This window comes from Thermothielavioides terrestris, chromosome 6 (genome assembly GCF_000226115.1).
Source record: "Thermothielavioides terrestris NRRL 8126 chromosome 6, complete sequence".
Lineage (NCBI taxonomy): Eukaryota > Fungi > Ascomycota > Sordariomycetes > Sordariales > Chaetomiaceae > Thermothielavioides > Thermothielavioides terrestris.
In genome coordinates this window covers 916,136-940,226 of record NC_016462.1, presented here as the reverse complement: position 1 = coordinate 940,226, position 24,091 = coordinate 916,136, and the positions used below count along the sequence as shown (strand labels likewise).

General features: G+C 60.3%; 11 protein-coding genes across 11 annotated transcripts; 4 read left to right on the top strand and 7 right to left on the bottom strand.

Moving 5' to 3' along the window:
• Positions 1-61: 61 nt before the first annotated feature.
• THITE_2123379 (uncharacterized protein) lies at positions 62-1,041 on the bottom strand. The gene is made up of 2 exons (XM_003657498.1): positions 380-1,041; positions 62-306 (listed from the first exon to the last, which is right to left on the bottom strand). The coding sequence occupies exons 1-2, from the start codon at positions 612-614 to the stop codon at positions 86-88; spliced, it is 456 nt and encodes a 151-aa protein (XP_003657546.1). The 5' UTR covers positions 615-1,041; the 3' UTR covers positions 62-85.
• Positions 1,042-1,072: 31 nt separating this feature from the next.
• Positions 1,073-2,100, bottom strand: THITE_2123375 (uncharacterized protein). Its single transcript, XM_003657497.1, has 3 exons — positions 1,906-2,100; positions 1,483-1,723; positions 1,073-1,302 (listed from the first exon to the last, which is right to left on the bottom strand). The coding sequence occupies exons 2-3, from the start codon at positions 1,721-1,723 to the stop codon at positions 1,271-1,273; spliced, it is 273 nt and encodes a 90-aa protein (XP_003657545.1). The 5' UTR covers positions 1,906-2,100; the 3' UTR covers positions 1,073-1,270.
• Positions 2,101-2,378: 278 nt separating this feature from the next.
• On the bottom strand, positions 2,379-4,186 carry THITE_2082751 (uncharacterized protein). The gene is made up of 3 exons (XM_003657496.1): positions 4,152-4,186; positions 3,776-4,077; positions 2,379-3,710 (listed from the first exon to the last, which is right to left on the bottom strand). Exons 2-3 carry the CDS (start codon positions 4,027-4,029, stop codon positions 2,450-2,452), a joined length of 1,515 nt encoding a protein of 504 aa, XP_003657544.1. The 5' UTR covers positions 4,030-4,077; positions 4,152-4,186; the 3' UTR covers positions 2,379-2,449.
• A 542-nt stretch (positions 4,187-4,728) lies between these two features.
• On the top strand, positions 4,729-5,946 carry THITE_49485 (uncharacterized protein; the record flags this gene model as incomplete). Its single annotated transcript, XM_003657495.1, has 2 exons — positions 4,729-5,391; positions 5,473-5,946. Coding segments are annotated over 2 exons (1,137 nt in total), but the record flags the coding sequence as incomplete, so codon positions are not given.
• A 248-nt stretch (positions 5,947-6,194) lies between these two features.
• Positions 6,195-8,198, bottom strand: THITE_2123367 (uncharacterized protein). Its single transcript, XM_003657494.1, has 4 exons — positions 7,858-8,198; positions 7,678-7,796; positions 7,580-7,614; positions 6,195-7,523 (listed from the first exon to the last, which is right to left on the bottom strand). The coding sequence occupies exons 1-4, from the start codon at positions 7,932-7,934 to the stop codon at positions 6,303-6,305; spliced, it is 1,452 nt and encodes a 483-aa protein (XP_003657542.1). The 5' UTR covers positions 7,935-8,198; the 3' UTR covers positions 6,195-6,302.
• Positions 8,199-9,004: 806 nt separating this feature from the next.
• On the top strand, positions 9,005-9,369 carry THITE_2092710 (uncharacterized protein; the record flags this gene model as incomplete). The annotated part of the gene is made up of 2 exons (XM_003657493.1): positions 9,005-9,038; positions 9,119-9,369. The coding sequence occupies 2 exons, from the start codon at positions 9,005-9,007 to the stop codon at positions 9,367-9,369; spliced, it is 285 nt and encodes a 94-aa protein (XP_003657541.1).
• A 2,537-nt stretch (positions 9,370-11,906) lies between these two features.
• THITE_75149 (uncharacterized protein) lies at positions 11,907-15,350 on the top strand (the record flags this gene model as incomplete). The annotated part of the gene is made up of 3 exons (XM_003657492.1): positions 11,907-12,597; positions 12,659-12,770; positions 12,834-15,350. The coding sequence occupies exons 1-3, from the start codon at positions 12,260-12,262 to the stop codon at positions 15,348-15,350; spliced, it is 2,967 nt and encodes a 988-aa protein (XP_003657540.1). The 5' UTR covers positions 11,907-12,259.
• Positions 15,351-15,934: 584 nt separating this feature from the next.
• On the bottom strand, positions 15,935-17,193 carry THITE_2123365 (uncharacterized protein). Its single transcript, XM_003657491.1, has 2 exons — positions 16,560-17,193; positions 15,935-16,132 (listed from the first exon to the last, which is right to left on the bottom strand). The coding sequence occupies exons 1-2, from the start codon at positions 16,979-16,981 to the stop codon at positions 15,958-15,960; spliced, it is 597 nt and encodes a 198-aa protein (XP_003657539.1). The 5' UTR covers positions 16,982-17,193; the 3' UTR covers positions 15,935-15,957.
• Positions 17,194-17,228: 35 nt separating this feature from the next.
• Positions 17,229-18,658, bottom strand: THITE_2123364 (uncharacterized protein). Its single transcript, XM_003657490.1, has 2 exons — positions 18,116-18,658; positions 17,229-18,033 (listed from the first exon to the last, which is right to left on the bottom strand). The coding sequence occupies exons 1-2, from the start codon at positions 18,369-18,371 to the stop codon at positions 17,345-17,347; spliced, it is 945 nt and encodes a 314-aa protein (XP_003657538.1). The 5' UTR covers positions 18,372-18,658; the 3' UTR covers positions 17,229-17,344.
• A 402-nt stretch (positions 18,659-19,060) lies between these two features.
• Positions 19,061-20,105, bottom strand: THITE_2123363 (uncharacterized protein). The gene has a single exon (XM_003657489.1). It carries the CDS (start codon positions 20,065-20,067, stop codon positions 19,102-19,104), a length of 966 nt encoding a protein of 321 aa, XP_003657537.1. The 5' UTR covers positions 20,068-20,105; the 3' UTR covers positions 19,061-19,101.
• Positions 20,106-20,406: 301 nt separating this feature from the next.
• Positions 20,407-23,945, top strand: THITE_2123361 (uncharacterized protein). The gene is made up of 2 exons (XM_003657488.1): positions 20,407-23,663; positions 23,750-23,945. The coding sequence occupies exons 1-2, from the start codon at positions 20,572-20,574 to the stop codon at positions 23,928-23,930; spliced, it is 3,273 nt and encodes a 1,090-aa protein (XP_003657536.1). The 5' UTR covers positions 20,407-20,571; the 3' UTR covers positions 23,931-23,945.
• Positions 23,946-24,091: the final 146 nt, after the last annotated feature.

The following is a 24,091-nucleotide window of genomic DNA, read 5'->3' as shown; positions in this document are numbered from 1 at the left end:
ACCCATTCGCTAAGTTCTGGCCCCAGAAACACACCAAGCAGGCCGTGAAGGGCCTGAACAACAAGAGAGCCAAATATTAGCCACCTCAGAATCCCAAGAAGTGTCGACCAGTCCTGGTTGCAGGCCTACCTACCGGGTCGAGTTTAACTTGGTGGTTCTCAAAGACGGGCAGGATAGGATACACAGCAAGGCGATCCCGCCACGAGTCGCCTAGACCCGAAAGGCGGCAGATGCCGCCTTCACGTCGCGTGATTACAGGCACATAGCGGCGGTCACGCAACGGCCGGCCCGGACCATCGTGCACAACTATGTCGAAGGGAAGAACGATTGTCAGCCAGAAGGCAGCAGGCAGAAGAGAGAAGGGTGAGGGGTTGCTTACAGTAGGAAACCAGCCTGACCCAATCGGAGCAGAAAGCGTCAAGACAAGCGGCAACGTCGCCTTTGGTGCCTTCGGCAGGGATTCGGTCCAGCAGATGTTGGGCAGCCCGATCGCAGTCAGCAGCTTCGGTGACGAAGCACTCCAACAAGACGCCCTTGGGGTGCGGGAGCTTCACGCTGCGTATCACGCCTAGCGCCTTGGCTGACAGCTCCGAGAAGCCTTCACGGACTTCCATGTCCAAGTAAGCATCGGCACAATCGGGCGAGTCGCAACCGCAAATTGTGGTGGAGCATGAACACAACACAACATAGTGTGCCCAGGAGCTGCTTGCTTTGGAGTCGCCTGCACAGAGGTCGCTGTCCTCGAATGAAAGGCGAGTTCGCTGGTCCGTGCGCCGCCTCCAAGCCTCGGTATGGAATACAGTCAGAGACATACTGATTCGTTAGTCCGCACCACACCGAGAATCGATCCCAGTATCGGCACCAGTCATCTCCCTCTGTGAGTAAGGGTGGGCTGTCAGGAAGGATGTGTGACACCATCCACGACAGATATCCCCCCTACCCCTTAAGCTGATAGGAACCAGGCCATCATCGTTCCGAGATGAGCAGGGCATCGAGATGGGGGCACCTCACCATAATCCCAATACACCCTTTCCTCCCCACCGAAGCCAGCACAATATCCAAGACACAGGCCTCCACTAGAGCGACCCAAGGAAACAAATCGTCTTGATGTTTTACTCTATCGGCCCCGGATCAATATACACAGGCCCCTCCCCGGCCCACAAGCCTTTTCCCAGCCCCGTATCACGCGAACATCGGGAGCCGCGAGTACCATCTTCCCACGCTCACAATCTGCCGCAGCATCCGAGCCAATGATACCCAGCCCACCACTTTACGCCTTGGCGGGGTGGTACGTCTGCCAGACTGTATTCCACAGCGTCAGCACCAGATTCATCATCACCCAACTCCTTCCCCATCCTCCCCGCTCCTCCTCCTCCTCTCTCCTCCCAGCCCAACCTCCCAACCCTTTTCCAGAAAAAAGAAGCAAGTAAAAACAAGCAAAACAGGCCAACAGAAAACAGGGGGAAAAAAGTGTATGCATACCGGCAACGAGAAAAGGCAGGCTAAACCCCGTCACGCAGAACGTCCAGTAGCCGATGGTGAAGCCGGGCCCGCGCTTGCGCGGGTTGAACGGGATGTTGGACAGCGGGCCCTCGGGGTAGTGGTACGGCGACGAGAGGCGGGCGCGGGTCGTGTGCAGGCCGCGGCTGGCGCTGCTGCGGGCGGCGGCGGCGGCAGCGGTGCGCGCGGCAGCGGTGCGGGTAGCGGCGGTGGCGGAGAGCATCTGTGTCGAGCAGAGCACCGGCGTCGCGCGGTGGTTACCTAGTTAGTTTGCGGGCGGAGGAGGAGGAGACGGGACGGGACGGGACGGGATGGTTGGGGGTTGTGGTTGATGCGAGGGGCAATTGCGATTGGGGATGCGGCTGCGGAGGGGATTGGGGTCGGCGGGATGAATTGGTCTCGTACCTTGAATGAGAGGAGAGTGTGTGTTGTTGCGTGGTTGTGGTGGTGGTGTTGTGTCCTGCCTTGGAGGTAGGTTGAATGAGGTGAATTCGAGCTTGTTCCGGTTGTGACACTAGCGATCGGGCAACTTGACGCTCGGATTGGAGGAAGCTCGGGCAAGGTGGTGTGACTTTTTGCGAGCGAGGAATTGGATGGCCGCAATGCAGCGGTAGCTGTTTACGTAAGCCGTGCTCCTCGGGAGCTTCGGCTCAATCGTCGAGGGTTAGGGTTGGATGTGGTCGCGGTTGCGGCGGCGAGCGTAATGAGCATATTGAAGCATCTCACCGGCGACCAGGGAGCGGATTGGCAGAATATGGGTGTCGGCGTCCCTCTTGAGCTCCATATAAGTTTATTTTACCTCGATACTGTGCTATGTGGCTGTTCCACTCCCACTCGATCACATCTTCCTCACTCCATGTTTAGGGTTTAGGGGGAGGCCGAGATACAACGGGTATTCAACTACATCCATGCGCTATCTACCTGTCTATTCCTCACACAACCCACATCTCTATCTCAGCGTCACCAGCTCCTCGGCGCTCGTCGGGTGGATGGCCACGCAGTTGTCGAAATCCGCCTTGGTAGCGCCCATCTTGAAGGCCACGCCGAAGCCCTGCAGCATCTCGCCGCTGCCCAGGCCCAGAATGTGCAGCCCGACCACCTTCTCCTCCGGCCCCGCGCAGATCAACTTGTACGCTGTCGGCCCCTTCTGCTCCGGATCCATCATGGCGTAGTACATGGCCGTGAAGTTCGTCTTGTAGATCTTGAGGTTCTCGCGCCCGTACTTCTCCACCGCCTGGGGCTCCGTCAGCCCGATCGCGCCCACCTCCGGGTGAGCAAAGACGACCGACGGGATGCCCTCGTAGCTGAGCTTGGCTGTCCTGAACTGCTCCGGCCCGAACAGCCGCGCCGCCAGCTTGCGGCCCGCGGCAATGGCCACCGGCGTGAGCTCCACGCGGCCCGTCACGTCGCCGAGCGCGTAGATGTTCTCGACGTTGGTGTTTTGGTAGTCGTCCACCACGATGTGGCCCCTCTCATCGACCTTCACGCCGGCCGCCTCGAGTCCGAGGCCCTGGGTCGCGGGCGTGCGGCCAATCGCCCAGATCAGGTGGTCCACATCGGAAAGAACGCCCTCGCTGTCGCCCTCCTTGTAGTGGATCGTGAGCTTGCCCGTCTTCTCGTCCTTCTCCACTTTGCTGGCCGAGCTTCGCTTGTGCAGCTTGACGCCCAGCCTCTCGTACTCCTTGGTCACGGCCTCCTGAATCATGGGGTCGAAGTTCCGCAGGAAGGTGTCGTACCGGATGAACAGGTGCGTCTCGACACCGAGCGCGTTGAACATGCCCGCAAACTCGACCGCGATGTATCCGGCGCCGACAAGGGCCACCTTCTTCGGCAGCGTCTCGATGTCGAAGAAGCCGTCGCTGTTCGTGCCGAGCTCCGCCCCGGGGATCTGCGGCGGGATGGTCGGGTAGCCGCCGACGGCAAGCAAGATCTTCTTGGCGCTAACCACCGTCTTGGTGCCGTCATCGAGCGTCACTTCGGCCTGGTTGGGCGACAGCAGCTTGGCCCAGCCGTGCACGTACTCGACCTTGTCATTGGCCAGGTTGCGCTCGTAGATGCCGTTGAGCCGCTGGATGTAAGCATCCCGCTTCCTCTTGAAGGTGGACCAGTCGAAGGGGCCCGTCTCTTGTACGTTGAAGCCGTACGCCCTGGATTGGTGGATCGTCTCTGCGATGGCAGCGGCGTTGAAGGTGACCTTCTTCGGGACACAGCTGCAGGGCACGAGATCGTCAGTTTACTGGCGCACAGCGTCTGCATCAGGGCCGCGCACACTTACCCAACGTTGACACATGTCCCGCCTAGTCGCTTGCCCTCAATAATCATCGCCTTGGTCCCGTACCTCGCGCTAGCCGCGCGGGCGGCGCCAAGGCCGCCGCTGCCGCCGCCGATGACGAGGAAATCCGTCTCCTTGGAAATCGGCGCCATGGCGGGCGATGATAGCGAAAAGTGGCGCGAGATGGTGCTGATGCGGCCTGTTGCAGATATCGACGATAGCAAGGGGCGTCTGGCTATGAGAGAGAACGATCGCATGGGAGAGGGAAGTCGTCTGCGACGGCGCAAAAGGCTGTCGGCAGGAGGCTGTCGCGGGGTGGAGGGGTTCTTTAATATTCTGAATCCGCCCGCAGGGGTGACAAATCAGGGCGATGACGTACCTATGGAACAGAACTTTTTGCAAATGCACAATGTTGCAGTGCTGACTTTAGCCTATGCAGTATTCCAAATCCTACTGCAGAGTATGCGACTAGAAAGACCGAGGTTGCTCAGTAAGCAGTCCGAACCGGCGACTGAGTCGCCGACTCGACGGGTCAGGGCCGGCACGGAGCAGAGGTCTGGCCCCATCGCTCCGGGGCGAAAATGGAGCGGCGAACCCCGACATTTTGCAGGGGTTGGGTTGGGTGAGGGATCTTGGATGATGGGCCCAGCTTAGTCACCATCTGTGACTTCCCGTCTTACCGGTCACCGAGCTCACCGAGGCGCCGACTTGGTTTGCTCGCTCCAGGAGTTATGTGCACATTTCTCCTGCGGACAGGGTCTTCAGCTAGGACAACTACATCAACAACACCAGCCATTGAGGTTCGATTTCTAGCTGATTGCGCTTAGAGTTCCACAAATATTGACAATTGATCGTAGATTCCTTCTCACTGCTCAGCCTCATCCCGTGCCCTCATTCTTCCCTCTCACTCACATCGTGCCAATGCTTCAACCACATAGCCTAAGCACCATTTTGCCACCATGACCAACCCGCCCCTGATCAAACAGTCCGCGGCCTCGCTGCGAGCCCTCTGCGCCTCGTGCGGGCTCAAAAAGTCCGGCACCAAAGCAACCCTCGTCCAGCGCCTCCGCCGGGCCGCCAGACGCCTCCAGCCCCTGCCCCCAACCGTCCGCATCCTCAGCATCGACCTCGGCCTCAGGAACTTTGCCTTCTGCCTCCTCAGCCCCGCAGCCCAACAACCCCCCGCCTCACCATCCCAGCAGCCCGCTTCCTCCCCCGCCATAATAACCTCCCCCGTCCACCTCCACGCGTGGCACCGCCTGGATCTGACCCTCCCCTCAACCCCGACCCCACCCCCACCAAAAGCAGACCAAACCAAAGGCGGACAGAACCCAAACCTAACCCGCGAAGACCACGAAGAAGGAAGAAAAGAAGAAGATGACGATAGTGAAGAAGAATTCTCCCCCGCCGCCCTCGCCGCCCTCGCCCTGCGCCTGGCAACCACCCACCTGCTGCCGCTGCGGCCGAGCCACGTGCTGATCGAGCGCCAGCGCTTCCGCACGGCCGGCGGCGCCGCCATCTTCGAGTGGACGCTGCGCGTGAACACGCTCGAGGCGATGCTGCACGCCGTGCTGGCCGCGCTGCGGCGCGGGAGGCGCTCCGGGGCCGATGATGATGATGTTGCTGATGGTGGTGGTGATGGTCTTGGTGGGCTCGGGGGAGGGGCAGGGGTAGGGGCAGGGGTGGGAGTGGTGGCAGAGGTAGGCGGGTGGGACGGGGAGGTGAGCTCGGTACCGCCGAAGCGGGTGGGCGGGTTTTTGTTCCCTTCTGGGGCGGACGGGGAGAGGTTACCGGCCGGGGATGGGGTCATCAGAGGGAAAGGGAAGAACGCGGCGTATCTGGCGCTGAAGAGGGAGAAGGTCGACCTGTTGACGGGGTGGTTACGCGATGGCGAGATGGTGGTACCGAAGACGGCGCAAGCGAGGGAGATGGCGGGCCTGTTTCTGGAGGGGTGGGAGGCAAGAGAGAGGAAGAAGGCTGGCGGTGGTGAGAAGCATAAGGGGTACCGTAAGGGAACAGTGAGGGCGGAGAAAAAGGCGGCGGATGAGCTGGTGACTAAGATGGATGACTTGTCCGATGCCGTGCTGCAGGGGATGGTTTGGCTCCAGTGGCAGAGAAATTTGGAAAGTCTGGTGAAGCAACAACCGGAACTGCTCGATGAGCATAGGGGGTGAAAATTGGACGGCTTGGGGGGGGTTACGGGGAGAGGGGGGGGGGATGGATGTGCTTGAACCCGATGTTGAACATGGGGTGTGGGCAGCCTGGCTGATATGGGTAAAGCTACCCCGAAGGATTCGGGACTCTCAGGCATCATTTGAGTCAACCGTAGACGACGGTTCTGCAACGAAAACTCCAGCCCCGCAGCACCGCTTGCCGGCCCTTCTTTTCATCCGAATCACTCTCCTTGCCATGCAGCGCTTGTACACTTGGTCAAGCAGGGACGAGGCGGGTTATAGTCCGAGACGTGTGGTCATGGTCTAATTCCTCCAAGTTGGCTAGGGTATCATCAAACCTCTCTCCCTCTCCAGCTCTAATCACTATAGTAATAATCGTCGTACATCCCTTCTTCCCGCTGCGTGCTTACCCACTCCTCGCTCGCCAGCCCCTTCATCATCCTCTTCTTCAGGCCGGGCGCGTCCTTGTGCCAATCACAGGCATAATCGCACTCGGGCACCTGCTCCTCCCCGAAATATCTGCAGATTGCTGCATGCCGGCAGGTATCCGTATCTTCGCAGTACTGGACCAGCCGGTTCAGACTCTGCAACCTTGCCTGCCTGTTCCGGTCGCCCGCCCCGTCCCTCGCCGCCGGGCCGTCCCTCATGACCATATTGCACACCCGGTCCCTGTCCTCGCGCGCATAGTACAGGAAGCAGTAGCTCGCATTGCCGTCGCGCCCCGCTCGGCCGGCCTCCTGGTAGTAGCCCTCGAAGCTCTTGGGCAGCCGCCAGTGCACGACAAACCGCACGTTCTCCTTGTCGATGCCCATGCCGAAGGCCGTGGTCGCCACGATGATGCTGTACCCGGGCTCGTTGGCAAGCCACCGCGCCAGCGTCTCCTCCTTGACTTCCTTGGGCAGCTTGGCGTGGAACGGCCGGGCGCCGATCTTGTCGCAGCGGAGGGCGGCCGCGAGAGACTCGCACTCGTCGCGCGAGATGGTGTAGATGATCCCAGGGACGCTGTCGACGCGCTCGCCGGCTGCTTCGAGCTCGGGCTTGCGGTCGGGTGCCGCGCGCCGCGCGTACACGCCCTGTAGCCAGGTGACGAAGTCGTCGTAGCGGTCGTTGGCCTCGTCGCTGGTGAAGCGCACTTCGAGGTGGAGATTCGGGCGGTGGGCGGTCATGGTGAAGTTCCTCAACCGGTCGGGAGTCTTGTCCAGACCGAGGGTGGAGAGGATGTCCCAGCGGACTTGTGCGTTGGCCGTTGCTGTCAGACACATGATGGGCACGTCCGGGAAGGTTTCGCGGAACCACGAGAGGCGCTTAAAGTCCTTGCGGAAGTCGTGGCCCCATTCTGAGATACAGTGGGCTTCGTCGACGACGACGCGGGCGAGCTCTTTCTGCTCGTGGACCAGCTTGAGGCGCTCACGGAAGCGGTCCAAGGAGCAGAGCTCGGGCGTCACGTAGAGAAGGCGGGTGTGCGGATGGCCTGTGGCGAGGTCCTGGTAGATGTAGTCCCGCTCGGCCAGCGGGGTGTTGCTGTTTAGCGTGCGGGCATCTACGTTGGCGGCGCGGAGGGCCTCGACTTGGTTCATCTGTGAGGTCAGCCGCGAGCCTGAGGGGACGAGAATGGCTCTGGGTCACGGCATACCATGAGGCTAAGCAGAGGGGATATCACAATCGTAACTGGGCGAGAGGTCAGCTCAGCTTCTGTCACCCCTAGTGGCAACTTCTGAACTATCTACCTACTTCCCCGATCTATCACAGCAGGAAGCTGGAAACACAAGCTCTTGCCGAACGATGTGGCTGCCTGGACGAAGACATCTTTGCCATCGAGGGCCGCGAGGATAATCTCGCGCTGGAATGGTCTGTTCGAAGTGTGAATTCACATACACAAATTCGAGACTCATAGAGAGTGCTTGGTGATACCTGAATGACTCCTTGTTGAATTGGCGTCGAAGGGTGAAGTCGATGTCCCGGAACGAGTCGCTCCTCGCGAGAGGCATCGTTGCATCGTTGTCGTTGTTCCAGGTTGCCTGCCCGATCTTGTTGCTGACTCCGGCTGAGCACGGGTTATGCCGGATTCCTATAGCAATCCCTTGCGACGAAGCCTCCGCAGCATCTTTTATGAGTAGCTGCCCGGTTACTCAGCTGGCAATGTTTGGAATCTCCGTGGACCATCGTAAGATACCTAGCTTTGTGTCTCTGTGAAAGGGAGTGATGGAGAGCTCGCTGTCCTACCAGCCGGGTTTAGCGGCCTTCCCGATCGGGTATGGCGCTGCGCCAAACCCGAGTCCTTCAGCGCCCAGCCGCGCCCGTTGTCAGTGCGAGTCGAACCTCTCCTCTCCAACGTCCTCAAAAGAACGAACTCTCGATGCACAAAAATACAAATGACTTCCTCATGTCAGGACGGTGATGGGGGTGTAAGCCAAACGAGCCAACACCCAACAACATGAGTTTCACAACCACCCTGTTCACCAGGCAGAAGCATGCTGGATGGTCACACAACTGGCGCTTTCAAGCGGCCAGTAACTAGGTAGCTCGTGGCAAGCAGATTTGGCGCGCGTCAAAAATCGACTGGCCAGGAACGGCTCAGCTGTCGTTCAAACGGGCGGATGCCGCCAGATTTCGATGGGTCGGATCTCCGGAACGACATTACCGCGCAGGCGTTGCCGATTCTCGAACTGTTGACTGCCGACCCGAGACGGCTCGACCGTTCATGAAACACGCTTTGAGCGTGACGGTCTTCCGCCGTATACGTGCTCCTTGAGCGAGTCCAACTCCGAAGAAGCCCTGCATCACCCAGTTCTCGACCGGCCGCGGGAGGCCGTGTTAGCGGAATCGACGGAGCTTCTGAGCCGGCCTTCGAACAACAATGAATCTCGCAATCTCGTCGTCACGCTCAGCGCCATCGGCCTTATTTTCCTGGTGCGCGATACTGCCAAGAGGGCCGGCTCGAACAAGAACAATTGAGCTCGTTTTGCATTAGCCAACCATACAGGTCTTCCATCAAGAATTTCTCAAGGTCTAGACGGACTGTAAGAGACTCGCCGTCATCGTGTGCCGTAATGTCAGGATGCGCTGGCAGCGTCTTGGCACCTGGAACCCGAGTGGGGGATTCCCGACCGAGTCAATCCATGGCCGAAGGACTTCGTCGATAAGTGGTAGTGGGAATCTAACACCGCCCTAGCCCCTTCCGACCCTCGGCCTCCCATCAACAGGGCGGGCCAGCTAAGGAAGAGCCTCGAGTACGGCGAACGTCCGTCGCCTCCTCCACGCTCGCCCCTCCAAAATGACGCCTCGACCTCTGAAGCCGAGTGCTTCATAATATCCAGGTTCTGGTTCATTTACTCGTTGGAATGCAACGAATTCGCGAGAGGGCAGATCGCATCCCTTGGCAACAACGTGGGCGACCGAATCATGACGATGATGGTCCGATGACGATGTGGCGTAAAGAACGAGGAGACTGGCAGAAGGACTGCGAAGTGCCGGGGGACCGTCACCGTCCGGCGTCGGGATGGAAGTGCCGCCACGAGAGCCTCTTCCCGGAGCCTGAAGACTTGTCACTTCTTGATTCTGATAGCCTAGAATTCACACCGTCCGAGGTGGACGCGCTTGCAGCCATACGGACACCTATGCCTTCACCTCCGAGGTTCGCTCCGCCGGAGCACGTTGGGTCTAGCGGACCTTACCATTCTGGGGCCTGGTGATGAGCCGGCGCTTGGTGGTTACAATCCGCCGCGGAAAAGGCGGCTGCTACAGCGCTGGACGGGGACGCAAAGACAGCCGCCCCGGCGGCTGGGAAGCTGAGAAGACGCCGCCGAAGGCGGGCGCAATAAGTTGCCGGACTGGCTCAAGGGTCAGTGGCAAAATGATGTTCCGATGCCCTTCGATGTGTGCCCCTGCTGCACCTCATTTGTGCCCCTGGTAGTCATCTCAGCTCGCCCTGCTGATGCCATGTCGCCGGCCTGTCATGCGCCACACTCACCGCGAGGCGGCTCCTCGACTTCCCACGTCCCACCCCTTTCACACAGCTAGTTCCAGTCTCTGTCACACAGTGTTCACCCATGCGCAGATGAGAATCACAACAAGAGGGACAAATGATGACCCGTGTAGTTCCAGAACATTCTTCCAAGGGCATCGGTGTCGACGGCCCCTCGGCGGTAACTCCTGGCGATCTGCCTCGGCGACTCAAGTTGAATGTGACGAGCATGGAAGGGCTGCCGCCCTGACAAAGCCGAAGGATGCATTTACAGCCCAATCATTCCATTCCTTTGAAAAGCCTAGCTATCTCGCTCGGAGGTTCCCGGCGGTGGCTAGCCTATCGTTGTAGCATATGCGTGTGTTCCCAACCGGAGACCGGGCCGCAAGATGCGTGTCGATGCTGAGCCGCAGCCCGGCTCCGAGCTACAGTTGATGGAGGTCGACCCCCTGAGAAAAGACGTTCGCTGCTGCGATATTCCCGAAATAACATCCCCGCGGCGTCGGCGCTAGCTCCGCAGCCGCACGTGGAAAACGTTGAGTGGGGAACAAACACCACCACGGGTCATGTCATCACATTGCGGGCCGATCTCTGGGCCGATCTCCGTCTGATATTTTTTGTGCGTCTCCTGGCTGACATGACTCGCCTGGGTGGCCCAAGGTTTACCGGTTCAGTCTTGTCGACGAAGTGCTCCAGCTCAGAGTCCGAAGCCTCCTTGCTCTTGCCAAGAATGCTCTGGTGTAGTGTAACAGAGAACCTGGCGGGCAGGTGGGACAGGATTCGACTCGGTCAGATATGCTTACATAGCACAGGTATTGTGCAGACGTTGCTGCGTATTGAGCGGGGAGGCGTCAAGTCATCAGCGCCAAGGGTTGCACGGCTTAATATTGTACCAATCGCCACGTCTCGATTGGGAGTGCAGATCGCTTGAGTTATGCACACAATCAAAGCTTCCTTTCAGTGTAGCCGCTCCTGCGCGTCGGGCGGTACGAGAGCACCGGGAGCGGGGAAGTCAAGGCACACCACACCCTAACGGTCAAGTGGAAGGTTGTTCCTCGATCAGGCTTCCATGCACGCGCTGTTTCGTTTCACCTGGAAACTTTGGCGTTTTGTGGGTGTCCACGCGCTCAAATGTGACCCCGCACGTAGCCAATCAGTTCTGCGGCAGCGTGATGTCTCCGTGCTCAGGACGCTCCTCATAGGTACCAAGTAAGCGTTCGTGGATGGCGTGCCTGCTGCCGCAGTGTGTGACGTTTGGAAAAGCTGTGTGCCTTGTCCCTTGCAGCTTTGTGGCGCGCTAGGCCTGTTTTCGTGCCAGCCTCCCGCTGGGTTATTCTTAAAGAGGTCCCGCCAAGACTAATTTCGGAACCTACCGCTTACAAGTATTTACAAATCGCCGTGAGGGGAGTAGGGTCACCACGACTTTGAGTAACATCAACAACGAAGACTTGCAAAGACTCGTAGCAACAACTTCGTAAAACCTCAACCAAATCGAAAAAAAAGAAAACGAAGTTAACCCGTACCCTAACCTTGACCCGTACCCTAACTATAACCCGAGCCCTAACTAGAGGGGGGCTGGTGCCGCCCCCCGCACCCCTGGCGAACTAACCCTTGGCGATAGTGCAAACCCCGTGGCGGTCTTGGCGGGGTACTGACGTTGTAAAAACATTGCCGACAATTGGCCGAAATTAGTCTTGGCGGGACCTCTTTAAGATCCAGCCTCCCGCTGGCTCATGTTAGAGACACGCCCTGGCCAAGGCGAATGGGACGGCACGGACCCCGACAAGCGGGGTCGCACCAGTTCTGCCCAGCACGAATTCTGCCACACCCCTGTCCAGCCAAGATGCACCCCAACAGTGCCCCTACACTAACCCCTATGTTGCTACCTGACATGGGCCCGAAACGGCAGCGCAGCACCAGTCCAGACAGAACAAGGCCGGGACAATTTTTCGAACCGTGAACTTGTCACCTGCGTTATCCGCACGAAACCGTTGACACTTGACACCGCTGTGTCGGGACATCGACGAGAGGACGTGCTGCTTGCCTCTTGCCGTTCCCCCGGGTTGTTTTGGCACCGACAAAATAACCTCCCCAGTTCACCGCCGGGGTCGCTTCCCCGAACCCCCTCCCCCTGCCCCCGACCACGCGAGGTTGGTCTCGCCATGAGCCCGCCCGATCACCCGACCGCCCGTCACCACCTCGCCCAGCCCGCCTGAAATTTCACTCTTTGACCTGGTCTCACGCAAGGTCGAAAAGCGTTGACTGAGTGCTGGCACCCTCGGCCGCACTGTCGTTGGGACTGGAACCGAGCGGGGATCGATTGACGGGCGATCGCCTGCGGTGGACTTGATGGACTTCCCCCGGGGCCTCCCCGACAACCCGGCGCAAGCCCGTCGGGCTATCGCCGCTGCCGCGCTCGCGAATCCGACACCTCCACCCCCCGTTCCGAGCCTTCGAGATGTGCCCTCAACGTCGAATCTCTCGGCGGGCCAGCCCGCCTCGCCCAGCCAGGTGCTTGCTATGGCGCGAGAGGCGATGCGGGTCGCCCACGAGAACGAGGCCAAGGCAGCCGAGGCCAGCGGCGTCGCCAACACGCTCAAGCCCGGCTTGACCGTCGACCTGAGTAGGAAGAAGATCCAGACGTTGCCGGAGGAGATTGTGGACATCATAAAGGATGAATTGGAGCGGTGGGTTCCCCTCACTCCTGCGCTGGACCTGCTGTGCCAGTTGTCTAACGCTCCGCAACAGCCTTGCATTATCGCACAATTACCTGCAAACCTTTCCCGCCAGGTTCTCCGAGTGCACATCCCTGCGGTATCTCAACGTCCGGCAGAACAGGATCAAGGAATTCCCTCTGGCGGTGAGCGTTGCTTGTGCTGTGGAGCCTTGGGATCTACTTGTGCTGACCGAGCCGGCATTCCAGCTCTGCGATCTCAAGTCGCTCGAAATCCTCGATCTTGGCCGGAACATGTTGCAAGTTCTCCCGCCTGAGATCGTCAAGCTTTCATCTCTCAAAGTGTTCTCGATACCGAAGAACAAGATCACCCACCTGCCGCTGTGTCTAGCCGATATGCCATCGCTCTCTGTGGTGAAGTTTGAAGGGAATCCGCTGAAGTTCCCACCGCCAGAGGTACTACAAGTGCAGGGAGCTGGCGGGCAAAACGATGGCGCTTCAAAGGAGAATGAGTTGACCGAGGTCGCTGCCACGGCGCTTCTCAAGAAGTTCCTCAAGCAAGAGGCCAGCGGCCAAGCCGAATCACCGGCCGACGGCGCGTCGGAGGGCACCGAAACACCCCGGCCCACGATCAAGCGAGTCTTTAGTGGCAGATTCCCGATCAAGGTCAATGGGAACGAGCTCCCCGACGTCCGATCTCCGGCTCTACCCCGGCCACCGCCGATACCAACCCGCTCGCATTACCGAGGGCTCTCGCAACAAAACGCGGCGCAGCGGCGGCCAGGGGTCATGCCGCTGACCATTGGCAACCCCAATGAGCGATTGCGCAGTAACTCGGAGACCATCATCCAGACCTCGAGCCGCGAGCGATCCGAAAGCAGGTCCCGGCGGATGGGCATGGTGTCGAAGCGGTCTGAGCTCAGTACGCTGGAGGAAATCGACGTCACCAACCGCTTCAGCCACTACCGCGGGCTCAGCCATGGGTCCGCAATGCAGGGCAACGGGGCAGCCATGCAGGTGAAAAGCCCCAACATGGCTAGTCCGGCCGAGCCAGCCTTGCAGCGGCCCGTGTACGTTCGCAGGCTGTCGGTGCTGCCCGAACGACGCCGCGAATCCAAAGTCTTCGACCCGGTGCTGGAGGCTGCGAAAGGCATCCTATACTCCATCTTCCAAATCCATCCCATGATCCAGACGCTGGTCGGCCTGACGAACGACGGCACGTCCCGAAGGTCGAACCTCGAGATCGTGGTCTACAATACGAATGCCCATGTCGAGCAACTGGAATTGGAGATCCAAAGACACGACCAGGCGGCAGACGACGGAATTGGCCAGAAAGAGAACGAGAACGTCCAGCGAGCCTGCCTCACCCTCATCAACGCCTACACCCACGTATGCTCGCTTCTGATGAGCAACGTCGACCTCCTCCTGGACAACGGCGATCCGCGGTATATCCGCACGATGCTGACGCACCTCTACAATAGCGTCATGGAGCTGCGTGTGACATGTTCTCAGGGGGCTCCTCCGGAGGGCGCTCAGAGGTCCTTCCCCGCCGTAGCTCGACCCGACTTCGGCGAGACGATACGGCCTCACTCTCGTGAAAACTCGGTTACGCCAACCGCTGATCGGGCGGCTGCAAACGGCAGACCGCGCAACGGTACATTCGTCTACAACCCGAGCAATCTACGAGTGGCAACGGATGTCTCGATGCCGTACGCCAACGGCGCCGGCCGCCCGCCGATGGTGAGCGCAGCGACGCCACGGTCCGGCGAGTCGTTTGCATCGACCAGCACGACGGGCACCCGCAACCTCACGGCCGATTTCACCGAGGAAGATCGCATCTTTGAGAGGATATTCCTGTCGCTCCAAAAGACGACGGAACTGGTCATGCGCGTCTTGCCGACATTGAACACGCAGTTCATGTCGTCGATGCGGGCGGCCGCCGCCCAGCGCTCCGCAGACCATCTCGTCCAATCCTGGCGGGCGCTCGTCGCTAAGTGCAACACGTCCATCCAGCAGACCGAGGTGCTCAAGGCCAGGCTGTCGTCCATCAAGCTGAAGGAGCCCGGCATCCGGACGCAGTCGGCCTTCTGGCGCCTGTGCAACAGCTTCATCGACTCGTGGTACGTCCTGATCAAGAAGATCATGCAGTTACAAAACGACATCCAGCTGCCCGTCGACACCAAGACGCGCCTGCGGCCCATCCAGCAGAGCATGAAGGAGACGTGCGACCTGATGATGTCCTCGCCGTGGTCCTACTTCCTGCGCCAGCCCGGCGCCGAGCCGCTCGCCAGCCCGTACTCGGCCGGCGGCGGCGGCGGCGGCAGCGCGCAGGCCCCCTCCGCCACGCCGGTGCCGCTGCCCATGACGCCGCAGAGCGCAGCCCTGGGGCCGGCCGTCCAGGCCACGGTGCCGTCCACGCCGCAGAGCGCCACGTTCTCGTCGGCGTTCTCGGGCGTCTTCGAGCGCGACCGCTCCGATACCATGCTCTCGATGGGCACCGTTGCTAGCGGAGGAGGAGGAGGCGGCGGCGTCGGCGGTGGCGCGTTTGGCAATGGCGGCATGCCGGCGTCGCGCAGCGGGACTATGAATTCCAGCTCGACGGCGAGCCTGACCACCGCCAGTCTGAACTCGATGAGCAGCGTGGGGTCGCACGACGGGGTGCTCACGCCGTCGTCGGCGCTGAGTCCGGGGGGACAGGGACCGCTGGCGCAGGCGGGCTTTAGGTTTGCGAGCGGGGGGGGGAATATGAAGGTGGGCGGATATTAAGAAAGGCTGTTGTGGGAGAGTTTTTTTGTTTCCTTTGTCGGGGGCATTTTTGGGGGGGAAGATATAGGCGTGTCGATACATCATTGCGGTTCAGGGCGGCATTGAGCGGCATGTTGATTTTGGTTGCATATGGATATCCATAATGTCTTGTCAATTGAATTGAATGCATGGTTGGTTAGCCCCAGCTGGACGAGAGGCAATGACAGCTTGTGCTCCATCTCTTCTGCGGGGACACGTTGTGTGACGGCGTGTACATGTTGGTGATCCTCACCAAAAGGAGCGTTGGCTGACAATGCGTGGTAATGCGTGGTCCACGGAGTTGGTTGAACAATCCACAGCCGCTTCGCGCTGTTACACAGTGTTCCACGGCAGACAGACACAGCTTGATCTCCCATCTGTTGCTGTGGCTCTGCGACCTCGCTAACCACCGGCAAGTACCCCCGCATCAAAACTCACCTCACTCACCCACATCAACCCTCCACGCGCAGCGAAACGCAAACGACTCGTTCCATGCTGGCATGATTCGGCTCCAATTCCCGCTTATGCATATCTTTGGCTAAGAATCAGCGCCTGCTACATCCACCCCCGGCGACCTTGAATTTTTTGATTACAAGCATACTCCCGCGATGCCGTTGTCGTCCCCTCCGATGCCCCTCACCGCAGCGTCGATAAGCCGGGCACAGCCGTCGGCGCCGTCCGTCACCAACGCTACGGCCACGGCAGCCTCTCCGTCGGCAAGCAGCAGCAGCGCCAATGCCGCAACCGTGGCCGCCCGCAAACCTGTCAGCTTCTTCTCCTCCCTCCTCTCCGGCAGCAGTACCGGCACCAGCACCCGGTCCGGAATCAAGCCGCCGTCCAACAACCCCACCAGCCCGGCATCCGTCGCCGCTTCTTCCGTCTCCGTCTCCGTCTCCACGTCCGCCGCGCCTCTTCCCCACTCGTCCGCCCCGTCAACAACCACCACCGCCAGCAGCAGCACATCAACCACCACCCCGTCCCGAAGCACGAACACGCCAACCCAGCCCACCTCTGCATCCACCTCAATCCCGTTCCACCCTCCTCCTCCTCCCCACCTCCAACCACCACCACCCACCTCTCACCCCCCTCATCCACCGCCGCACCACCATCCTCAACCTCAACCGCCGCCGCCGCCGCCGCCAACAAGCGAGCTAATAACCCAAGCGCGCACCGCCGTGCTGGCATCGATAGGCAACCTGCTGGACCGGGAACTCACGACGCGGGCGGCGCAGCTGCACGTGAACCACGCGGCGATCGGGCGGCAGGAGCGGGAGGTGGCGCGGGCGACGGCGGGGCTGCGGCGGGAGAACGAGCGGCTGGGCCGGCTGGCGGAGGCGCACGCGCGGCGGGTCAAGGAGATCGGCGACGTGCAGAACTGGGCCGAGATGCTGGAGCGCGAGTTCCTGATTCTCGAGGAGACAGTGCGGTTGGTGGATCGGGGTGAGGAGGGTGACAGTGCGAGTGGGAGGGGGAGTCGGAGTCGGAGTCGGAGTGATGGGGAGGAGGAGGAAGAGGGGAGTGAGGGTCGGAGCGGGAGCGGGAGTGGGAGTGGGAGTGAGGCGGGTGGAAGGGAGGACGGGTTGGGGACGAGTAGGGATAGGCACGACGGCCATCATCGAGAGGACGGGGAAGGGGATGTAGTCATGAACGATGCCGCGGGGCCGGAGACGGTGCCGCTGCCTGCGTCGCCGCCGGCGGGAGAGAGCGCCTTTGTGGACAGGGAGGAAGTGGCAGCGGAGTCGTAAGTCAGGAGAGCGTCAATCATGTTCACGAGACAACGAACTGTGCGTTTTATCAAAACAGGTCATTATCTAGGTGATTAACAATTACGGATAACGCAAGCGCAGCGTCTAAGTCTATATCTCGCGCAGCGTAGCAATAACGTCACCCCGTATGGCCACCCTGGTGTATGGCCACCCTGATCTTTTCCATCGTACATCCCCCATTGAACCACCGCATGAAGCACGCCTGCGGGCTCAGATCAGCCCCGGCAGCATGGTGTACCGCTTCTTCTTGTACCGGTCGCCAAACTCCTTACGCAGCGCCTTCTCCTTGCCGCGGGACCAGCTGCGCATGTACAGGATGCCGATGCTGATGAAGAACACGACGGTCCAGCTGCGGCTGATCAGGATGACGCCCAGCCAGGCCAGGACTTCGAACATGTAGTTGGGGCTCGTGACGAGGCTGCTGCCGATGCAGTTCGGGATGCCCTTCTCGGTGCCGCCGGGCTTCCTCAGGCTGGCCAGGTGCCGGTGCACGACCCAGTTGCACGACTCGCCGACGACGAACAGGGCGAGGCCGACAAGATCCAGCGGGCCGAGCTCGTCGCGGGCCGACGACTGGTCGGGGCGGTAGATGTCCAGCGCGCAGAGCAGGCCGGCCGCGAGCCAGTAGAAGGCCGAGTTGCGGACAATGTTGCGGGCCGGCATCGTGTTGGCCGAGAACTTGTGCACGAAGAGCGTCTCGAACTCGCGCTTCAGGAAGTGGAGGTGGAACAAGGCGAACAGCAGCCACTGTACGCGCGCCATGGGCGCCCCGACCCGGCTCTGGTCGACAAAGGGAACGAAGCCGTACAGGATCGGCCTGACGAGGGGGATGAGGATGTGGAAGAGGATTGGGCCCAAGTATTCGATAACGTATACGGTGCGCCAGGCGACCTGGGGGCCTGCGGGGTGTGGGTTAGCAACGCGGTGGCAGGAAGAGGGGGGGGGGGGTGTCTTCTTGAGGCCGACGCAGGGATGGCGTACCAAGATCCTTGACCACGACCTCGCGGGCTTCTTTGACGTGTAGGTCGTCCCAGATGAGCGCATGGCGGTTCTTGAGAGTGTGTCTGAATACGGGGTCGAACAGGCCGATGCGGTTGAAGTCGCTGATGCCCGTTTTGCGGGCAATCAAAATCTTGACATTCTCGACGGTGATGTCGTGGGGCAGCTCTATGACCCCCGGCAACCCCTTGATCGGTTGGCTGGGGTTTTTGTTGGTGAGCTTGACGTTGGTCGCCATGGTCGGTGACAAGCTCTGCGTCTCGAGCGCAATGGCAAAATCACACAGTAGGTAAAGGATTTGTTGGGGGCCTAATTGAAGCTAATAGCTGCAGTGCTGTGTTGAATAGCTGCCCAGTTAAAGGTTTTGAGAGCCCCCAGGCTGGAAGGGAGCTGTGGTCGAGGAAATCTGGTTGCCAAGCAGTTGTGGGTCCACGGGTGCCGCGGAACGGTTGCTCATTGCCTTGTGGGGCCTGGCAGGGATGGCAACTTCCCAAATGGCAATGTCGCTCGTGAATTCAAGCAGCGACTGTTGCCCACAGGGATCCGAGAACTGCGGAATAAAAGGAAAGGCAAACTAGGATGCCATTGCATGAAGACGGAAGCTCACATGTGATCGGAAGAAGGCGAAAGGAAAGGGACAATGGAAAATAAGGGGCAAAGCAAAGGAGAAGGAACGAGAGGAAGGGGTAAAACATGTCGACCTGATGAATCCCACCTGCTGAGCAAACAAACATGGCGATCCCCAACAACACAAACGTCAGGCATGTCAGAGCAGGCCCATGCCTTCCATAACGGCACCAGATATGGTTATCGGCAACCCGTGACTGGGCTAGGGAAGTCGCGCGACCGCTGGGATGATCCGTACAGGTATGTGCATGTGTCCTGAACAGGCAATATGAATGTCATAAGAGCGTCCTGTGTAAAACTCGCAGAAGAACGGCATCTCGGGGGCCACGGGTGATTGGATGTCAAACATGCCCGTTCGCATCATTGACCGTTTCTGCCTCGCGGACCGGCTCTCCTTCAGCATCCCAGTCAATGTTGTTTTCCAGACGAGTGCGTTTCCCAGTCACAGCATCGAACGCACGAATCTCGAAAGATGGGAATTCGTGCGATATGACCCTGACCCTCCGGGGACGCCCCAGGCGCAGGGACAATGCTGTCGCCTGGGCTTCCATGGCCTCCTTCAACTGCAAGAGGTCGTCTCGCGAAATAGACCGACAGCGGCCGACATAACGATAGGTTGTGACTGCGACGGTCTCGGGTAGCTCCGCGAGGCTCAAGTTGACAATGACATCGTCGAGCGGAATAGGGGCGTCTCCGGGCGGAGGCTCGAGCAAGGCCTCGCACATACTGTCCATCCGGCAACGGAGTCGCCGCAGAGACGGAAGCGCGGCATTAATAGAGCGACACAGATGCGCGCCAAAGCTGAGGCCCCAGCGTAGATTCCAGCCCACGGTGTCAACCTCCAGAGACGTCAAGTGGCGGACCGAGAAAAGGTCCGCGAGAGGCTGGGTGATCACTAATCCCGAGCGTTGGAGTCCTCTCGTGGTGACCGCGAGAGAGCGCACACCCTCGCATTGCTGCAGCACAGCAGCCAACTTAGTCAGGGACGCCTCGACCTGCTCAGCAAACTCCAAGGAATCTGCGGGGACGCAGCCGCCGGGCCACAGCCGGCTGATGACATCCCGCCCTTCAAGATGCAGGCTGAGACCGACAATGTAGGGCTGTATCCGGGCAAGGACCAGCTCGCCATCGGTGGCCTTTTTCAGCGAGCTCGTCGTGAGATGCACGTCTCGGGCGAACACCTTCCAGGCCAGGGCGTGCCACTTCCTCGACACAGCCAGCCGGCGCGGGTCTTGCGCAAAGAACTCAAACCCTAGGTAGGCGAAGATGTGGAACAGGAGCTCCGGAGGCAGTTGCAGGAGAGTCATTGGGGGCGGATGAATGGAACGAGCTCAAGGGAGCCTGGACAAGAAAGTTGGTCCGTGGGACACGGCTTTGTAACTTACACAGCTTAATTATACTCCGCATTTCGCAGTACCGTACAGTCCTGTACTGTACATACATACAGACCTTATCGGACGTGCTTGGCACGGAGCGCAGGAACGGTAATTACGCTGGACATACAGAATAATTAACACAGTGAGCACTTCTTCGAAGCTCACTCACACCGCCTCTCAAAGGGAGACGTGGGCCAGCGGCAGAAAGGTGGGGAACTCGAGGCATCGATAAGGTTAACCGACTTTTTTTTGTGTCCCATCAGCATCGAGCGCCGAAGCATCGTGACGCTGGCCGCTTGGGACAACCGATGCAAGGGAAAGACAAAGAGCGATTCTTCCCCACGCCACACCCGCCAGTACCACCACAACAACGAGTTCAAAGGGGCGCTCGAATCCGAGACAGCACATGAGAGGCCGACAATTTACGCCTGCACCATGGATGACCTCTTCGCCGTGTTCGAGGAGCAGCCTCGCGCTCCCAAGCGCAAGGCCACAGCTGACGCCGATGTCGACATGGCGGACGGTGTCGGCGTCGGCGGCGGCGGCAGCGACCGGGGCAGCGACCGGGACAGCGGCAAGACCCAGCACGCTGCCACCAAGGTAAAAGTTGAAGAGACACAAGTCGCAGACGAAGAGTCAACAACAAATGGCACATCATCGGATGCCCATGGGCGCGGCGACAACAAGCGGCGCAAGACAGAAGAGGAGGCCGAGCCCATCATTACGGACACGTTCGAGACGGCCGAATCCCGAGAAGTCAAGGCGGCCGAGGGCTTCGCTCCCTCGACAGACCAGGCCTCGCTCGTGCTGTCGCACAATATCCAGCACCAGGTCGCGCTGCCGCCCGACCTCGACTACGAGTACATCCCGCTCTCGGAGCACAAGCCGCCCGCAGAGCCGGCGAGGGTGTATCCGTTCCGCCTAGACCCCTTCCAGGCCTTGTCGGTGGCCTCCATCGAGCGCGACGAGAGCGTGCTGGTCTCGGCCCACACCAGCGCCGGCAAGACCGTCGTCGCCGAGTACGCCATCGCCCAGTGCCTCAAGCGGAACCAGCGGGTCATTTACACCAGCCCCATCAAGGCGCTCAGCAACCAGAAGTACCGCGACTTCCAGGCCGACTTTGGCGACGTCGGCCTGATGACGGGCGATGTTACCATCAACCCGACCGCCAGCTGCCTGGTCATGACCACCGAGATTCTGCGCTCCATGCTATACCGCGGCTCCGAGATCATGCGCGAGGTCGCCTGGGTCATCTTTGACGAGATCCACTACATGCGCGACAAGACGCGCGGCGTCGTCTGGGAGGAGACCATCATCCTGCTTCCGGACAAGGTTAGATACGTCTTCCTATCGGCCACCATCCCCAACGCCTTCCAGTTCGCCGAATGGATCGCCAAGATCCACCGCCAGGCCTGCCACGTCGTCTACACCGACTTCCGGCCGACGCCGCTGCAGAACTACTTCTTTCCGGCCGGGAGCAACGGCATTTATCTCATCGTCGACGAGAAGGGAAACTTCAAAGAGAACAACTTCAACGAGGCCATGGCTAAAATCGAGAGCAAGAAGGGCTCGGACCCGGCCGACTGGAGCGCCAAGCAGAAGGGACGCGGGAAAAACAAGAAGACCAACAAGGGCGGCGAGGCCCCCGCCGAGCAGTCCGACATCGCCAAGGTCATCAAGATGATCATCAGGAAGAAGTTTCATCCCGTCATCGTCTTCAACTTCAGCAAGCACGAGTGCGAGCAGATGGCGCTCAACACTTCCGTCATGAAGTTCAATGCGCCGGACGAGGAAGCCATGGTCGTCCAGGTGTTCGAAAATGCGATCAATCAGCTGTCCGAGGACGACAAGAATCTGCCCCAGATCAGCAACATCCTGCCCCTGCTGCGCAAGGGCATCGGCGTCCACCACTCGGGCCTACTACCCATCCTCAAGGAGACCATAGAGATTCTGTTCCAGGAGGGTCTCATCAAGGTGCTGTTTGCGACCGAGACCTTCTCCATCGGCCTCAACATGCCGGCGAGGACGGTCGTCTTCACCCAGGTCACCAAGTGGGACGGCGTCCAGCGGCGGCCGCTGACCTCGTCCGAGTACATCCAGATGGCCGGACGGGCCGGGCGCCGCGGTCTCGACGACCGCGGCATCGTCATCATGATGGTCGACGACAAGCTCGAGCCCGATGTGGCCCGGAGCGTTGTCGTCGGCCACCAGGACCGGCTAAACTCGGCCTTCCACCTCGGCTACAACATGATCCTCAATCTGCTGCGCATCGAGGCCATCTCGCCCGAGTTCATGCTCGAGCGGTGCTTCTTCCAGTTCCAAAACGCCCACGGCGTGCCGCAGCTGGAGCGGGAGCTCGCCAGCCTGCAGCAGGAGCGCGACAGCATGATGATACCCGACGAGAGCACCGTCAAGGAGTACCGCACCATCCGCCAGCAACTGGACGGCTACCAGAAGGACATGATCAGCGTGATGCAGCACCCGACCTACTGCCTCAAGTTCATGAAGCCCGGCCGCGCCGTTCACATCGTGGCGCCGGACGGGACCGACTTCGGCTGGGGTGTTGTTCTCGACTTTGTCGCGCGCAAGCGCCCCAAGTTTGGGCAGCCGGACTGGCCGCCGCAAGAATCCTACTTCATCGACGTCCTGCTCAGGGTCTCGTCCGGTAGCCCCGAGGTGAGCTCGCTGCTCAAGGGCGACACGGCCGTGCCCCCGGGCGTCGTGCCGGCCGAACGCGGCGACAAGGGCCGGTGGGAGGTAGTGCCGTGCCTGCTGAGCTGCATGAAGGCGCTCAGCCAGATCCGGCTGCACCTGCCCAAGAACGCGGCGTCGGCGGAGCAGCGGGAGATGGTGGGCAAGATGCTCCTGGAGGCGCAACGGCGGCTCCCCGACGGCGTCCCGGTGCTGGACCCGCTCGAGAACATGGGCATCAGGGACGAGTCGTTCAAGAAGCTGCTGCGCAAGATCGAGGTGCTCGAGTCTCGCCTGATCGCCAACCCGCTGCACAACTCGCCGCTGCTCGACGAGCTGTGGCCGCGGCTCGACGCCAAGCTCGCGCTCGGCGAGAAGATCAAGGAGAAGAAGCGGGCCATCGCCAAGGCGCACAGCGTGGCGCAGCTCGACGAGCTCAAGTCGCGCAAGCGCGTGCTGCGCCGCCTCGGCTTCATCAACGAGGCCGAGGTGGTGCAGATGAAGGCGCGCGTCGCCTGCGAGATCTCGTCGACCGAGGGCCACGAACTGCTGCTGGCCGAGCTGCTCTTCAACCGCTTCTTCAACGAGATGGCGCCGGAGCTGTGCGCCGCCGTGCTCAGCGTCTTCGTCTTCGACGAGAAGGTCGAGGCCACCGAGCTGCGGGAGGAGCTGGCCAAGCCGCTGCGCGAGATCCAGGCGCAGGCCCGCGTCATCGCCAAGGTCAGCGCCGAGAGCAAGCTCGAGGTCAACGAGGACGAGTACGTGCAGAGCCTCAAGTGGCAGCTCATGGAGACGGTGCTGGCCTGGGCGAACGGGCGGCCGTTTTCCGAGGTGTGGTATGTTTTGACTTTTTTTTCACCTGTAAAATCTAGACATCTTATTCTTATGTGTGTGATGCTGACATTTTTGTCCTCCTGCACAGCAAAATGGCCAACGTCTACGAGGGCTCGCTGATCCGCGTGTTCCGCCGGCTCGAGGAGCTGCTGCGGCAGATGGCCGAGGCCGGCAGGGTCATGGGCAGCGAAGAGCTCAAGGAGAAGTTCGAGGCCAGCCTGTCCAGGATACGGCGCGACATTGTCTCGGTCAACAGTCTGTATCTGTAGCGCGGCGAAAAAAAGGGTGAGACTTTGCATCAGCGATCATCACGTTGCGGGGTTTGGGAGTTTGGTTTCGGCGTTTTGCATGGTCTGCAGGGAAAAGAATACCATTGCCTGTGTATTGTTTTGCTTGTTGTCAGGTAGATAGACTTTCGGGGGGTCGACCA